We start from the raw sequence: 15,625 nt of genomic DNA on the forward strand, positions 1-15,625 counted from the left end.
GAAGAGTTATTTGAGCTCAGTAAGGGATTAAATGAGAAAGTATGCCTAGTAAATAGGTCAGATAGAGTCGTTTAAAGAAATAGAGTGCACAATAAAATTTGTTTCTCCTATTTTAGTACTATAAATATATACAGAGGTGAGCTTTTTTATTCCCGCTTTCTTTTCTTTTGCATAAAATTGACAACAATTTACAATGTACAAAAAAATGTAAGAGAATTCTTATCAAGCACCTCTACTACGGACAGTTCATCTCTTGATTTGTTTGTTAAATATGAACATAACTATCAAGTTATGGGCCAGATAATCAGCCCACAGAAAAGAAAAGAAGTTGCTGTAAGACGCGTTAACGGCAACAAGGAGCAAAGAAGAAGAACACGTTTACCCTTCAGGGAAGCATTGGAGGATGCTAAGATATTAAAAAACTTGTATTTCGAGCAGGTTGGAGAGAATGATGTAGAAAATAAAGACATCCTTGCTCCTGGGCTAATATAGTAGATCAAAGTATGTACGAGACACAAAATATCAATAATGTAGCCATGAACGAGGGTGTGCGAAGCAAAGAAATTATTATAAATATTAATTCACAAAAAAATTCTTGGTAAAGCAACATGAGGTGTATCACAGAGACAATTCGTATATCCACGAATTTGCCTTGAGAACACTGATAATCCATCTAAGCCTATTGCCAAAGTCAAGAGCAAGGCAGAGAGAGGAAAACTGTGGTTGAAATGAACACTTTTTAGGATAGATTCGAAATACTATGTCAAATGATGTTGTGTCATTTCTATGAGTATAATGGTGTACTCGCTAGAAGTATGGATGCTAAAAACGATATCGCATTCTTTTCTGTACGAATTGGAAGCCACACAAATTTTGTTTAAAGAATAGGTATTGTTTTTCTTCGTTTGCTTAAATACCACACAAATTTCAGTCTTTGAAAAATAAATTCTGTCAGTGATATTATTCCCGATGATCCTAATGAGGTTCAACAGTACTTCAGTAGGAGACAGGGATAAATCATCAGTAACGGAAGCAGGAATTTCAGTATAGCAAGGGTTCATAGTGGTAAAATTCAAAAAGAAAGTAACTCAATATGGAATGTCCTTTTAGAAAGCTAATAAAGTCATATTCAGGAACAAGCGCGCAGCTTAAATCTGGTAATGTTGGTAATCCAATAACATCAATTTCAAGTGAAAGAGGAAGTGCTTCAAATGTATGGGGTTTATGAATCAAATTATAACTGTTATCACGGTAGAGAGCATTTAAAGGATTATTGGTTGTATCGAAACGCTTACTAGTGGGATCAGAGGTAGCAAGTATTACGGAACCAGACACATTTGTGTTTATTTTTATATTATATTTATTAGCAAAATTAACATCTATCGTACTGAACGAGGAGCCACTGTCGACTAATGCCATAGTATTGATATGCTCTATAGTGGTTGGAACAATTAAAGAAAGATTAGTATTGTTTGATACATCCTTTCTGCGTTTTGTTAACAAATTGTTTATGAGACTTGCAGTCATAATTGACCGGGAAGCTATCGTCATCAATAACCATCATGCTGTTACTGCCAGTTGATTGGTTGATATCAACCGTTGTGACAGGGGCACGAGCGTTGGAAGTGGAAGTAGGTGTCACAGACAAAGAAGCAGAAGCATGAGTCAAACGAGCAGAACGTATAGCCATGCTGGGCGAGAGGTGGCCTTGTCGCGAGGACACACTGCGGCATGTGCCTTGGGTCATTGAAAATTCCCAGTGAAGCTGAAGCAGATGTTTGATCTGGGAGATCCGGTACCAGAGGGCAAAATAGTTAATGCAGTAGAAGAACCAGAACCCATAAACTTGTTTACCAAGAGAACTTTGTATCTCTTACACTTTTCTGTGGGTGGTTTGCCAAGCCATGTGCAGCACACTGGAACTTATTCTTTGTGGAAGAAGCCTTGAATACTCCTAAAATGCTGCTACGGTGAGCGTTCTTAAGGATGTGCCGAGATGATTCTGTACTAAGTGGACGAACGTTAGAACCTGTGGTAGAGCGATTGTTAGCAGGGACCACGAACGAGGGAGCAGACCGGGATGTACTGGACTTATTTTGACAGATATTTGAGGATAATATCATATAGGCCATAACAGCTACCTTGTTCACAGAGTCTTATTGATCACGACCAAGGTGAAGCAAAGAAGAAGATACTTCTTGGCGAAGGAAGCCAGGTAAAGCTCGTTTAAAAATGGTTGCTGTACGAGCATCATATTCCCATTTAGCAGCGCATCTGATGCGCTGGAACCGATCTATAAATGCTTCAACTGATTCTACCGATGTAATCTTGAGTGACAGAAGCTGATTCATGTGATCCAGTTCTTGAGCCGCATCTTGTGCTGTGTACGTCTTGATGATTAATTTGCGGACTTCAAGCCAGGTAAGGCTACGACTATTTAACGATTCGTTGAATCAGAATCGTTGATCCCTGCTCATCTTGATAGGGATGAGCCTTGCCCAGTTCTTGTTCAAATTAAGGCTATTGGATGCAACAATGAGAGAAGAGGGATTTAAAAGGTCTCCTACAGAATCTTGTACATTTGCATCCTTTTTCCACTCGTTACCACGCCATTACCGCACAGGAAAGTTCGCAGGAATGAGATGGTTCAACCGAGAGGCATGTTGTTGATAAATAAGGCCAGGAGTAGACAAATGTGAATTTGCAATGGAAGATGGATTGATACAAACAGCTTGCGCTTCATTCAGGAATAAGATGCAATTCTTGATGCGTGTGGCTTCATCTTGAAGTGCTTTCAATTCTTCACTAGGGGCATTCAAAGCAGCACCTCTAGCCAGCTTTTGAGTAAGATTTTTCAAGGTTGACCAAAGAATTTCGATAGCATCAGTTGAATCAGTTTCAGGTTGCACGGAATCAATAGTAGCCATTGATTGAATATCCATTTCCATGATTTCAGTATTGTCGGAAAAATTCATCGAGTTATTCTGTACTTGAAGAGGACGTACATTTTCGACAGGATAGGGATAGAGTTATTGTTATCAGACATAATGAGTTACTTGCATATATAATTCAATAGTTCAAAGTGTAATAATATTAAAGGTAATAGGAGATAATAAGATACAAGAAGACTGAATTAATTCTTTTTATTGATAAAGAGAGTACTTCTTATTTATACTTTAAGTTTACTGTGGGATTATAGTTGACGTGGGCCTAACAGTTGTTCTGGGATAAAGTAGCTTAATTAAGAGTTTCTTAGTTTTAGTGCTGTGATATCTGGATCAAGAAATAATGTTATGCACTATTTTGTTAATGTAAGGATGGCTTTCTTAGTTTCAATAAGCGTGAATCATTTTTGGTACGACACAGCGATTGATTATTTTTGTTTATGAAAAGATTGGAAGGCTATTTATATTAGCTGAGGCTCCTGAGTGTGGACTAAGAGATAATTATGACCGAAATAGCATTTATATTGAATATGGATGAGATAATTCATTCACTGAACTGAAGCGTCATCAACGGTTATTGTATAGATTGATGACCTATCGGATTCAGGCACAGTTGTTTACAATTCATTTCTAAAGGTATGTCAAAACACAATAGTATCAAAGTATTCGTATAACTGCCTCCATTTCGACTTCAGATGTGGTACGATCTATCCCTTTGGTTTCGCAGATTCTTCAAGCAGCAAAAATACTCCACCCACAAATCAAGAAAAAAATAGAACAATGCGCTTAGAAAGCTATGAAAGGGACATCGAATATAAAAAACTTTGTATTTCATTGTTATTATAACCATGAATAAAAAAAGCACGGCTCAGAGAACATTGACCACATCTGAAGTCGATATGGATGCAAATAAGGTTGAATAAGGAATGGCATTCAACTTACAGCCCATTTTGATTTTTTTTCTTGCGACATAATTTTGGTAAAAGATGTATTAATCTTGAGGGGGAGATGTACGCTAAGAAATTTCAGGCCTTGATTGGCTGAATCTTTGGCAAACACCCACTAGCACTTTTTGGGCGTAACAAATGTTGGTGTGCACGGCAAAAATTAGCCTAAATCTTTATTGGTTCAAACGTTGTTTTTTCTGATTCAAGGAGAAAAGGAGAGGCACGGTTACGTAGGCACCATTAAAAAAAAAAGATAATGACGAAATAAACTAAGCACTGCAATGAAAAAGTAGAAAATAGTCCTCCATTTGAACAAGGAGGGCATATTTTGTCTTCGCTGAGATCAGTGACCAATCAATAAGCTTGACTTACCAAAAATGGAAACAAAGGTGTGCATATAGTACTTTCAAGACCCATTTTTTTATGTGTCGACATTTTTTTCTATTATTTATTATGCTCATTTTGTAAATCATGTCTTTTGATAAAGAAAAGGAAAATGGACCACTAAATAGTAACAGCTATTTCAACCACTCGCTTCACCAAATGTTTAATTCGGGTAATGTTGCTGCAGCATTTACCACATCTCCAAGAACTTCGCCTTCTGTAGCCAATTATTCAATGTCAATGTACGGCATGCCTACTACAGCCAATGCTAACGCCAACACCAACACATTTGGTGCTCGTTTCCCATTGCAACCTCAAGCTCAGCCTCTTCTTGGAGGTACACCAACAGAAGCAGCTACACCTCACTTGGCTCGTCAGTTGCAATATGCGCAAATCTCTCGACAGTCGTCATCTCCTCACCATCATGCTCGTGCAGCTGCTGCCATGGCTCGTAATACACCTGTCTCCACTGCTGTCACTATTACGGATCCAAACGACCCCAATAAGTTTGCAAACGGCCATGGTGCGTTTAAAACTAAAAAGACAACTACCAAGGCAAACGAAGAAAATCAAACATGGACTTCTTTAGATATGGGTGGCATGGGACTCAAGAATATTTCATCGGCCATCTGTAACTACAAGTTTTTAACAGCACTTTATATTAACCATAATAACTTGACGTACCTCATGCCTTCCTTGGCTCAGTTGACTCAATTGAGGGTCTTGGATATCTCTGGTAATAAGTTAAGTATGCTCCCGCCTGAACTAGGTATGCTTATCAACCTGCGCGAACTGTTGGCCTTTGACAATAACTTGGTAACTCTACCTACTGAGTTTGGTAATCTTTATCAACTCGAGACATTGGGACTTGAAGGCAATCCTATTCAAGCAGACATAAAGAATATCTTGATCAAGGATGGTACACAAGCTGTTATCATGTCTCTTCGAGAAAATGCTCCAGGTAAGTGGATGTGATCTAATGGGAGAAAACAAAGCCAATGTCAATTTTTTTTAGTTGGTATGCCTCCTCCTCAAAGAGAATGGGTTCCCGTCGAAGGAGACACTGGTGAAGATGACTCAGGTTCACATAAGCTTGAAAAAGATAGAGTATCAAGAAAAGTAGTAACCAACGTAAAATAGATAAGTTTTCTGTATTGTGTTACAATATTTTGTGCCGGAAATATGCAACCAGTCAAGCTTATGGTTACACTCCGTCATGGGCATTAAGCTGGGACTATCGTAAGGAGCTAATATTGACCGAGCTCTCTCATTATAATGCCGATATACTTTGCCTTCAGGTAATAGTTATAATTAAATAATCAAAGGAAATACTAATAGGACCATATAGGAAGTTGAAATGGGAAACTATGAGGATGAACTAATAGAGCATTTTGCAAAGGCAGGGTATGAAGCCATTTTCTTTCCCAAGACAAGAGCAAAAACTATGACAGAAAAGGAAAGACGCGTAGTCGATGGCTGTGCGACGCTTTATAAGACATCAAGGTATAATCTTTGTAACGTATATTTATGCACGTTTGATTAACAGGGAGCAAAATAGATTTAAACTTATTGAACATCAAATGATTGAATACAATCAAAAGGCCCTTCAACGTTCCGACTTTAAATCGGCAGATATTTATAACCGAGTGATGAACAAGGACAACATTGCAGTGCTTTCATTGCTGGAAGATGTTGTGACTCAACAACGAGTTTTAGTGGCGAATACACATCTTCACTGGGATCCTTTATTTGCTGATGTTAAACTTGTGCAAATTGGTGTAATGATGGAAGAGATACAGAAGCTTGCGAACAGACACTTGAATGAAGGATCAGTCTCTTATGGTCATTGTTCTAAATTGCCAACGGTCATCTGTGGAGATTTAAATTCTGCTCCAGATTCTGGTGTCTATGAGTTCTTATCTAAAGGATCGGTTGCGCACGATCACGAAGATTTTGGTGATCATTCATATGGAGTATATACCACGGAAGGATTATCTCATCCATATACACTCAAGAGCTCATATGGAACAACTCAAGAATTGTCATTTACAAATTTTACACCAGAGTTTAAAGGAATTTTAGATTACATTTTTTATACTACAAACACATTGGAAGTGACCTCTGTGTTGGGAAATATAGATAATGAATATCTCTCAAAAGTTATTGGCTTCCCTAATGCACACTTTCCATCAGAGTAAGTCTCTCCTTAAAGTTTAAAATGGATTACTAATATATTAAGATAGTCATATCCCTATTATGGCAGAAATCAAGTATAAACCTAATAACAAAAAAGACCAAACAAGACCAGCTGATTTTAGTTCTACAAATACAATAAAGAATAATAGACAATAAAAAATCTGTAAAAAAAAAGATAAAAAATAGCCTCATAATTGATAAGAATGGTGTTAATTAGCACAAATATTACTAATGAAACCAAAATTATATAAAAAAAAAAGATAAAGGTAAGTATATGAACCCGGCTACCCATAACAACTGTCAAATAGCTACTACAGTTGCCATGGCATTAAAACAAAAGACATTCTTTTATGCAATCCTCTTTTTTTATGCATTGTTTCTGTCCAGAAAAGTGCACCAACGATTCGTCCAAAGTAACTGTCAAAGACAGTGGCTTGGCGATCGTGCTGGTCAATCGGAGATGAGCACGAAAGGAACAGAAAATGGGTTTATAAATGGCCATTCTTCCTTTTTTTTCTATCTTACCTATTCTCTTTTTGAGCTATTCTACACACTTATGTTTACAATAACAGATGATATCATTGATAATACAACCAAGATCTTAATTGAAGAGTCCAAGGCAATAACAAAAACTGCTGAAAGATTAAAGTCCAATGCAGATACAAAAGAAGGATACTATCAAGCAATTTACCTAATGTTTAAAGCGCTGGACGTTGGAGGAAAGGTTGTAGTGACCGGTGTAGGCAAATCAGGCAAGATCGGTGAGAAGATCGTAGCAACCATGTTATCAACCGGCACAAGTGCAACGTTCCTTCACCCTGTCGAAGCACTTCACGGGGATCTCGGTGTTGTTCAGCCAAACGATGTTGTCTTGGCCCTATCCTTTTCTGGCAACACAGAGGAATTGTTGATGCTGTTACCCAGTTTAAAACATCGAAATATACCCGTCATTGGCCTTGGTGGCAACCCTAACAGTAAACTTGCAAAAGAGTGCGCAGCATGGATTGACGGCTACGTTCAATCTGAAGCAGGCGGTTCTCTCCCTGCACCAACATGCTCAACAACAGTGGCATTGGCATTAGGTGATGCCATTGCCCTAACATTGGCTAAGCTTTGCGGGTTTACTACCGACGGTTTTGCGCTAAATCATCCAGGAGGGTCACTTGGTCGCCGTCTGTTACTCAAAGTGTCCGATGTTTGTATTGACCCTGTTAAAGTGGCCTGTGTAACCCCTGAAAGTTCGCTAAACATTGTTATCATGGAAATGACAAAGCACCCTCAAAGCTCGGGTGTTATTGTCCTCGCAGAAGACGAAGAAGAAGAAGGATTATCAGAAGAGATGAGTGACAGCTTTTACCCTTCGCCTCCACTATCTGCTGCTTCCTCTGTTATTGAAGATAATCGACCTAACAAGATCGTTGGTATTGTCACACATGATGATATCCACAGAATTTTGAAGTCTAAAGAATCCAGAAATGATATATTTGATATTTGTGCAGCAGATATCATGACACCGAATCCCCTTGTCTTTAGTGAAGATGCTCTTGCCTCTGAAGCCTACACATATATGCTCAAACATAATATACCACTTTTACCTATTGTTAGTAAATCTAATGGCTGGACTGGGATCGTCACATTGAAGGATCTACAAGAACTATTCTAGAAAAACATCATTATTTATTTTATTTGTACATTAATAATTTATAATTGCTTACATTATTATTAAAATGATAATAACCTACATTTGGTGTAGATTAATATAATAAAGAACCTTATATCGTTTTGGTAACAGATGATACAGGAGTACATGGATTGTATGCAGTAAGGTTTGAAAGCAGAGCTACGATAGAATTCTATAGTTTAAGATTTATTAAGGAGTATTCTTCTTACTGTAATCCCATTGCTCGGTTATTTTTTATAAAGAGAAGCTTCTGTTTTACGCGGTACCGTGTAATGGATCAGGGGGGTAGAGAAGATAGTTTCCCATTGGCTAATGCAAAGATATCTGTAACCAAAGAAAAAGAGGTATTACCATGTGACATAATGTATTCTATGCTCAACTAAAACATTAATATTAAGTGTCTGTTTTCAAACCTCTTTTATTGAGAAACTTGACTGCAACCAAGAGAGCCAATAGAAGCCAAACATGACCGAAATGCAAAATGAAACTGATAAATTTCCTCCAGTGCTGAGCAGCAGACAAGATAATTTGTATTGAGTTAAAAAAAAAAAAAGGTGAAGAACATACGAAATAAAGAGAGGAATAAAGCTTGACGGATGTGAGCAATAAGAATCAATACATGGCTCTATAGTAGGAGCATGTTTTCATCTTTTGATCTACAAAAAAGATCAAGGTAGTACAAGGGTTTCAATAACATTCATGTCGTTTTCATTGTATGTGTGTGTGCCTGTGTGAGCTTGTGTACGTGCACAGTCAAAAAAGTATAAATAAGTGATTTACATAGAAACAGCCTCCCTTTTTTTCTTCTTTCCCTCACTTGTTCGTATTTTTATTCTCTCTTGTTATATATAATATACGCTTGTCAATATGAAAGGATATGTTTATATCTTTTTACATTCATTACTTCTTACACAATATGTGTTCGCTTCACCAAAGTTTAATCCTGGTTAGAAACATCATTAGAATAACCAATCTACATGAATATTCACACCTATTTCTTTTAGTCAACGATGTCGACATTTATGGTAATAGGTGTCCTTTACCGTCTTACAATGCATATCCATGTCCGGTACTCTGCGTGCGTGATATTTCACTCTGTCCGCCTAGTAGTAGACCACCCGCTTGTCCTACAGGCACGGTGTACTGCGTCGACGGCAGCTGTCGTGAAAGTTGTCCGGACTCGCTTGTCTCCGCATGCGCCTGCCCTGGAGCCCCTGCATTGGTCGGCAAAGTGTATTCTTGTGGCTCCCACCTGCTTCAAGTCAATATTGAAAATTTTGTTGTGGAGAATAAAACTAATCAAAGTGCTGTGGCATGTGCAAAGGCAGCCAATATATCAGACGTACCAACATGGACAAGTAATCCAAGGACAGCCATGTGGCATGAATGTCCTACACCAGACTACGGGCAATTGACATTCACTGAAAATGTATTTATCGCTTTATATGTATTTTATGGTGCCTGTTTCTCTACTATCATAGCATGGACTGTTTATAAGAAGACTGTAGAAAGCGTAAGTAGATAATTTAAGGGGTGATCACGCTTGACTTTTCGCTAACCTTAATCAAGAATAGTTGTCAAAAGCTTCGTATATGAAGACTAAACAGACAAAAACTGATCGCTATATACTGGACGAAAAGGATAAGGGTGACATAAGCCTAGACTACAGCGATGAATCGACTATCGAAGAAGAGGAAGGTACTACCATTCTTGCCTACAAAGCTTCTTGGTTGGGTACCTTTATGCTTGCTTTGTTTTGCCTTGAGACAGTCGGTCATATAGGATATATGATAATGGTAACACAAGATTATTATACAAGCTATTCGGCCTTTCGCGGCAATTCGGTTGTAGCCACGAGTACCTTCATGGGCATGTGGTATGTCTTATTCGGCTGGTTCGCTAGTCTGACAGTCTTTAGACATCGCCTGCTCAACTTTTTCAGAATCCGATGCAGTTACAAAGAAGGGCAACATGTTCAAGTCGAAAGAAAGGAATCAGGTAATAAGTACTTTAATAACCAAGCTTATAGTATACTAAATAGAGTTGTATACATATAGCAATGATATTCTTACAAGATCAATCCAATGCCATCATGAGCTCAATAAGATCATTAGAACATTTTGCAAAACGTTTGGTTGGACTTGATGTTATTGTCTCAAACGCACCCATTCGATATACATCAAGCGGAACAAAGTACTTTATTTACCAATGTACTAGATATGTCTACAATCCAAGCATTGATATGTTCACACCTCATCAATTTCATCTTGGCGATACACATGCTGAACTTGCTTTACTCACACAAGGTTTAACTAGCCAGGAGGCTATGCTTAGAGAAGAGCTGATCGGTCCTAACTTTATTCAGGTGTATGTTCCCAACTTTTTTATGGCCATGTTTCGAGAGTTTTCGTCATTCTTTTATATTTACCAATTCACTGTACTTTGGTTATTTTACTATTTGGATTACTGTAAGTATTGCTTTACTGCAGTTACTTTAAATACCTAACATATTTCTTATAGGGCAGGTTGGTATTGCGGACACAGCTGTCATCTTGTTATCAGCTCTCGTCAAAGTCATTGTTCGTCTCAGATCCGAAAAACGCATCAAGTCAATGGCTGAATTCACAGATCAGGTGCACATATTGAGAGACGGAGAGTGGCAACTGAAATCAACGGCAGACCTTTTGCCAGGCGATGTGTTTGAAGTTGTCGAAGGAAAAACAACTCCTTGTGATGCAGTTGTCTTGTCCGGCAATATTGTAGCTGATGAAAGCTCGCTTACAGGCGAACCTTTACCGATCCGCAAGTTCCCCTTGCGTTCAGATGATACGACGGCCTATGACCGTTTGGGCACTAGCAAGATATCAACCATATTTGCAGGAACAATCATCAGTCAAGCACAGGCAACGGATGGAAGAGTGAAGGCATTGGCATTAAGCACAGGAACTGCGACAGATAAAGGACAATTGATCAAAAAAATCCTTTTCCCAACACGAGTCTCTTTTATCTTTGATGAGCAAATCAAGATTGTCATCTTAATTCTGCTCTGTTGTGGTCTAATATGCTTAGGTCTGGCTGTTTGGCTGGTTAGCTCAGGAACAAGTAAGTTGTTGACTCTTCATTTCTTTGTTCTAATTATTATTTAGCCGCGTGGTTTTATTCAATGTTTGCTATTGCACAGTTAGTGTCTCCTCTTCTTCCAGCTGCTTTGGTCGTTGGTCAATCTGTAGCTGCTGGTAGATTAAGAGAAAAGAGCATATTCTGTGTTGATTTACCTCGCATATTGATGGCAGGAAAAGGTAAAGTTGAAAACGCTTCCAAAATGACAGCATCCTAAACATCCCATCTCTAGTTCAACTCTTTTGCTTTGATAAAACAGGCACGTTAACAAAGGAAGGCCTGGAATTTTATGGTGCTCAGCCAACGACAGAAGTTAATGGCGATATAAACTTTGATCAACGTCAGGATAATGTGGATAATGTACCTCGTCTCATGCAACTTGGACTTGCTACTTGCCATGCGGTTACGATATTGAACAACAGACTCATAGGAAATCCTGTCGACATAGAAATGTTTCAAGCTTCCAAGTGGACTTTGGGCCAAGGATCAAAATTTGTAGACACCCTTATTTCTCCTAAAGGCGAGCAAATACATGTTCTAAAGCGTTATGAATTTGTTCATGCACGTATGTCCATGTCGGTTGCCATTTTGGATCCATCCACAAATAAAGTACACATCTTTATTAAGGGGGCCTATGAAAAGATCAAAGACGTAGCCAATCCTCATTCCATACCATCTGATTACGACCTTGTAACCGCAAATCAGGCAAGAGAAGGATGTTACGTATTAGCACTGGCCCACCGTGAAGTCGATTATGATAAAGTAGATATAAGCAACTGGACCCGTGACGATATGGAAAAGGACATCGAGTTCATGGGACTGATTGTTTTCAAGAACCAGCTAAAAGAAGATACAGCCAAGAATATTGCTGAGCTTAAGCGAGGCGATACTCGTACAATTATGATTACAGGAGACACTGCGCTTACTGGTATTTATATTGCTCGTCAGTGTGGTATGGCGTTACATGGCTCCCGTTTTCTCTTGGGTGACTATGATTCACAATTGAAACGTGTTGTTTGGACGGACGTGGATGAACCCGAAACATTCCCCGATGTTAATGTAGATGCACCAACTGAAAAGACAGTTGAATTAGCTGTGACAGGAAGGGCATTCCAATGGCTCGTGGAGCATAATTTGATTCGAAAGTACTTGTTAAATATTCGAGTGTTTGCTCGAATGACTCCCTCAGGAAAAGTACAGTGTGTACAATTGCACATGGAACGCGGTATAACTGCCATGACTGGTGACGGAGGTAATGATTGTGGTGCCCTTCGTGCTGCCCATGTAGGCATTGCCATGTCAGATGCTGAAGCATCCATTGTGTCTCCGTTTAGTACTAGTAATCGTAGTGTGGCATCATGTGTTGAACTGCTTCGAGAAGGTAGAGCTGCCCTCGCCACATCATTAACAGGCTATAAATATCTCATATGTAAGAGAGCATAGTTTTATATCATTTTAGCTAATTGATGCTTTGCGTAGTATATGGACAAGTCATGATGATGCTCAAGATATTCACATTCTACTTTTCTGTTTCCATGTCAGCCAATATTTGGATCGCTGTCGATATCTTCATTACCGTTTTCCTGACATGGGCCGTATCACAATCGAAGGCAGCCGATCAGTTAGCACCTCAGCGTCCAACAGCGCAAATACTAGGTCCTCAAACACTTGCATCTGGCATTGGGTTAGTTGCTATTAACTGGATTTATCTAAGTTGTGCTTATGTTTTACTATTCAAGCAAGGTAATGACTACAAAGGCTAATTTATAGTGTGTACTCACTCTGATATACAGAGTTCTTCCGTTGCAATGAATTTGATTCAAGAGCTGTTGACATGTCCAAATGGATGCTCCTGTCAGATAATTATGAAGGAGAGATATTGGCACTTGTGTGCCTTTTCCAGTTTATCAATAATGCAGCAGTGTTTAACTTTGGATACAAATTTAGACAAAGCTTTTACAAGAACTACACCCTTGTCACCCTTTGGCTTTTATACCTCATCATAGCTTCTTATTGGCTTTTGGCAGACCCTAACCCATTTGGCTGCTTATTCCGTTTCAATTGTGGTACACCACAGGTGCTACAACAAATCGGATACACACCTCCTTCCATATCCATTACACCTTATAACACACCATTAGGACACAATGTGATGCCTCGTGAGTTCAGATGGAAACTCTGGGGGCTCATCATGGGAAACTTGCTTACTGCGTTAGTATATGAAAAGTTTGTAGTTTTAGGCCCTGTACACGACTTTCTTGCGAAAACGCTCCCCATAAAACGATTGAAGAAGACATTATAAAGTATATGTATGGTTGTACGTTATTGATACATATAATATTTAATAAATAGAAATAAAATGAATGGATATATAATAAAGAATAATAGGCTCATAGACAACTTAATCATACCCTGAGAATGCGTTATGAGCAGCTGAGAAATGTACAGTGCCGGTATCTAAATCAATAGCATAACAGAGGAAAGTAGCATCAATGCTTTAGAGAGAAAGAGAGAGTTAGTCTAGTGATATGTGTCTGTAAAAGAACTTACATGCTCATCATAACATAAGAGTAAAACTGGGATATATAGTAAGGCGTAAGTGTACCAATAAGTCCAACGACAAATCCATGTGGTGAATGGAGTTGATGTGTTGCATAAATATATGCAGATAGGCCTGTTGTTAGTGCAATCACTGCTGTACCAATGTGTAGAATAACTTGTGTCAAAAAGTCTATATATAAAAAACATGATTAGATTATATAAAAGAAAGTATAACTGACAAACCTCCAAAGATGCCGCTTAACAAGTTTCTTCTAAAGATCTTTGTAGCTGATTTCGCTGCTGAAAAGAAGTTCTCACCCGTGATTCCAGCTAGACCCACTGTATAATGATTCACTATGCTAACAATAGGGTCTATAAGACGCAGGATAAATTCAACCACGCTGACCAAGGGCCTTGTTTTTTTAGAATACTAGTCATGGTATTAATATATAATTAAATCGCAAATCAAATTATTCACATGCCTTCTTTAATTGCCTTGTCACAAACTGTAAAAAGTGAACAAGGGACATGAGAAATCCTGCTAAAGCAATGGTACCAAATGATGTGGTCATTCCCTTTATAATAGCAACTCTCCACACACTCATTGATGTGCTAGATATTTCGTTTCTGTGAAAGTACCATTGGGCGGTCATACTAGATAGTGCAAACCTAGATATGGGGGTTAATGTACTTATACTCTATTCTTTTCCTTATTTACTTTTCAAGGTAAATCAGTATCATTGATGTCCACATGTAAAAGAATATGTAAAATGCTGCTAAGTAATAGGCATAATTATTGACTATCCATATGGCTTCTTTATGTTGAATAGTATATTAGCAAAGTATTTGAGAATGCCATACAACTTACTTGATAAAGTAGAAGGATTGCTCAATCGACCAATGAGCCATAATCGATTGAAAAAAGTGATCCATATGCTTGTGAATAAAATAAAGATGGTAAGTAGTAAGATTGGCACAATTAAGATAGCTGGATTTGAGCGAATCATGTCGCACGCAAGCTATCAAACAAATACGTAAGCCCCTCTTGACTCATACTGTATCTCTTTGTTTACTTCTATAACAGAAATTGTCTTGTTAATTCTATGTCTACGATCATATACGACTTTAATGTAAATCAAGTTTAATATAAGCGGTATAATTGATATCCAAGTAAGCCTAATAAGAGAACATAAGATTCATAAAGATAACGATGAATTGAAATTTACCCAGTATCTCTAAATGAAAATTCTTCATTTCCTTCATAGACGTTTATGTATTGTAATGATTCTACTAGTGACCATATAAAACAGACACTTAATGCTACTGGTACACAAACCACTGTGCCCCATACAAGTGCCTTTATATCAACATGTTAGTATTATTTGTTTCTGAGCGTGATCAATGACTTACTTTTGTAAACATCCGTAAGATGATCAGCCAAAAGGTAGCAATAACCAAAGACGTTGCAATAACCGTAGCCAACATGCCTGCACTGTCTTTTATTACTTTAAAAGTGGATTCCTTTACAAGGTCTTCTACAGCATGTGTCTATACAAAGGAGAATTGGTAAAGAGTGTATGCAAGTATATTTTGTCTTACATCGGTTGTAAATAATATAATGATGCCTGATATAAGAAATATTGAAAATGCTATCCCATAAAGTAAAGCAAAGATAGGATCTTTATATTTTCGATCCATTTGGCTTAATTCAGGTGGTATCTAAATAGAGAAATTTTAAAATGTCAAATATATAAATCACGTAGCTATTTACAGATGAAGTTATCGGTAGCAGTGACTCGGTTAATGATTTT

At 38.0% G+C, this 15,625-nt stretch overlaps 4 protein-coding genes across 4 annotated transcripts; 3 read left to right on the top strand and 1 right to left on the bottom strand.

The window, feature by feature from the left end:
• Nucleotides 1-4,242: 4,242 nt before the first annotated feature.
• RHIMIDRAFT_282736 (uncharacterized protein) lies at nt 4,243-6,648 on the top strand. Its single transcript, XM_023613092.1, has 6 exons — nt 4,243-5,237; nt 5,292-5,357; nt 5,417-5,574; nt 5,625-5,779; nt 5,835-6,470; nt 6,520-6,648. Exons 1-6 carry the CDS (start codon nt 4,364-4,366, stop codon nt 6,626-6,628), a joined length of 1,998 nt encoding a protein of 665 aa, XP_023466326.1. The 5' UTR covers nt 4,243-4,363; the 3' UTR covers nt 6,629-6,648.
• A 380-nt stretch (nt 6,649-7,028) lies between these two features.
• RHIMIDRAFT_237535 (uncharacterized protein) lies at nt 7,029-8,135 on the top strand (the record flags this gene model as incomplete). The annotated part of the gene is made up of 1 exon (XM_023608777.1): nt 7,029-8,135. The coding sequence occupies one exon, from the start codon at nt 7,029-7,031 to the stop codon at nt 8,133-8,135; it is 1,107 nt and encodes a 368-aa protein (XP_023466327.1).
• Nucleotides 8,136-8,981: 846 nt separating this feature from the next.
• Nucleotides 8,982-13,684, top strand: RHIMIDRAFT_134687 (uncharacterized protein). The gene is made up of 9 exons (XM_023605591.1): nt 8,982-9,099; nt 9,158-9,666; nt 9,728-10,151; nt 10,211-10,621; nt 10,674-11,255; nt 11,300-11,452; nt 11,506-12,702; nt 12,753-13,016; nt 13,067-13,684. Exons 1-9 carry the CDS (start codon nt 9,021-9,023, stop codon nt 13,573-13,575), a joined length of 4,128 nt encoding a protein of 1,375 aa, XP_023466328.1. The 5' UTR covers nt 8,982-9,020; the 3' UTR covers nt 13,576-13,684.
• Nucleotides 13,625-15,618, bottom strand: RHIMIDRAFT_134666 (uncharacterized protein). The gene is made up of 10 exons (XM_023605589.1): nt 15,414-15,618; nt 15,225-15,362; nt 15,041-15,171; nt 14,888-14,990; nt 14,683-14,833; nt 14,533-14,629; nt 14,297-14,483; nt 14,058-14,244; nt 13,824-14,004; nt 13,625-13,768 (listed from the first exon to the last, which is right to left on the bottom strand). The coding sequence occupies exons 1-10, from the start codon at nt 15,510-15,512 to the stop codon at nt 13,675-13,677; spliced, it is 1,368 nt and encodes a 455-aa protein (XP_023466329.1). The 5' UTR covers nt 15,513-15,618; the 3' UTR covers nt 13,625-13,674.
• Between the last annotated feature and the right edge of the window lie 7 nt (nt 15,619-15,625).

This window comes from Rhizopus microsporus, assembly GCF_002708625.1.
Source record: "Rhizopus microsporus ATCC 52813 unplaced genomic scaffold scaffold_8, whole genome shotgun sequence".
Taxonomy (NCBI): Eukaryota; Fungi; Mucoromycota; class Mucoromycetes; order Mucorales; family Rhizopodaceae; genus Rhizopus; species Rhizopus microsporus.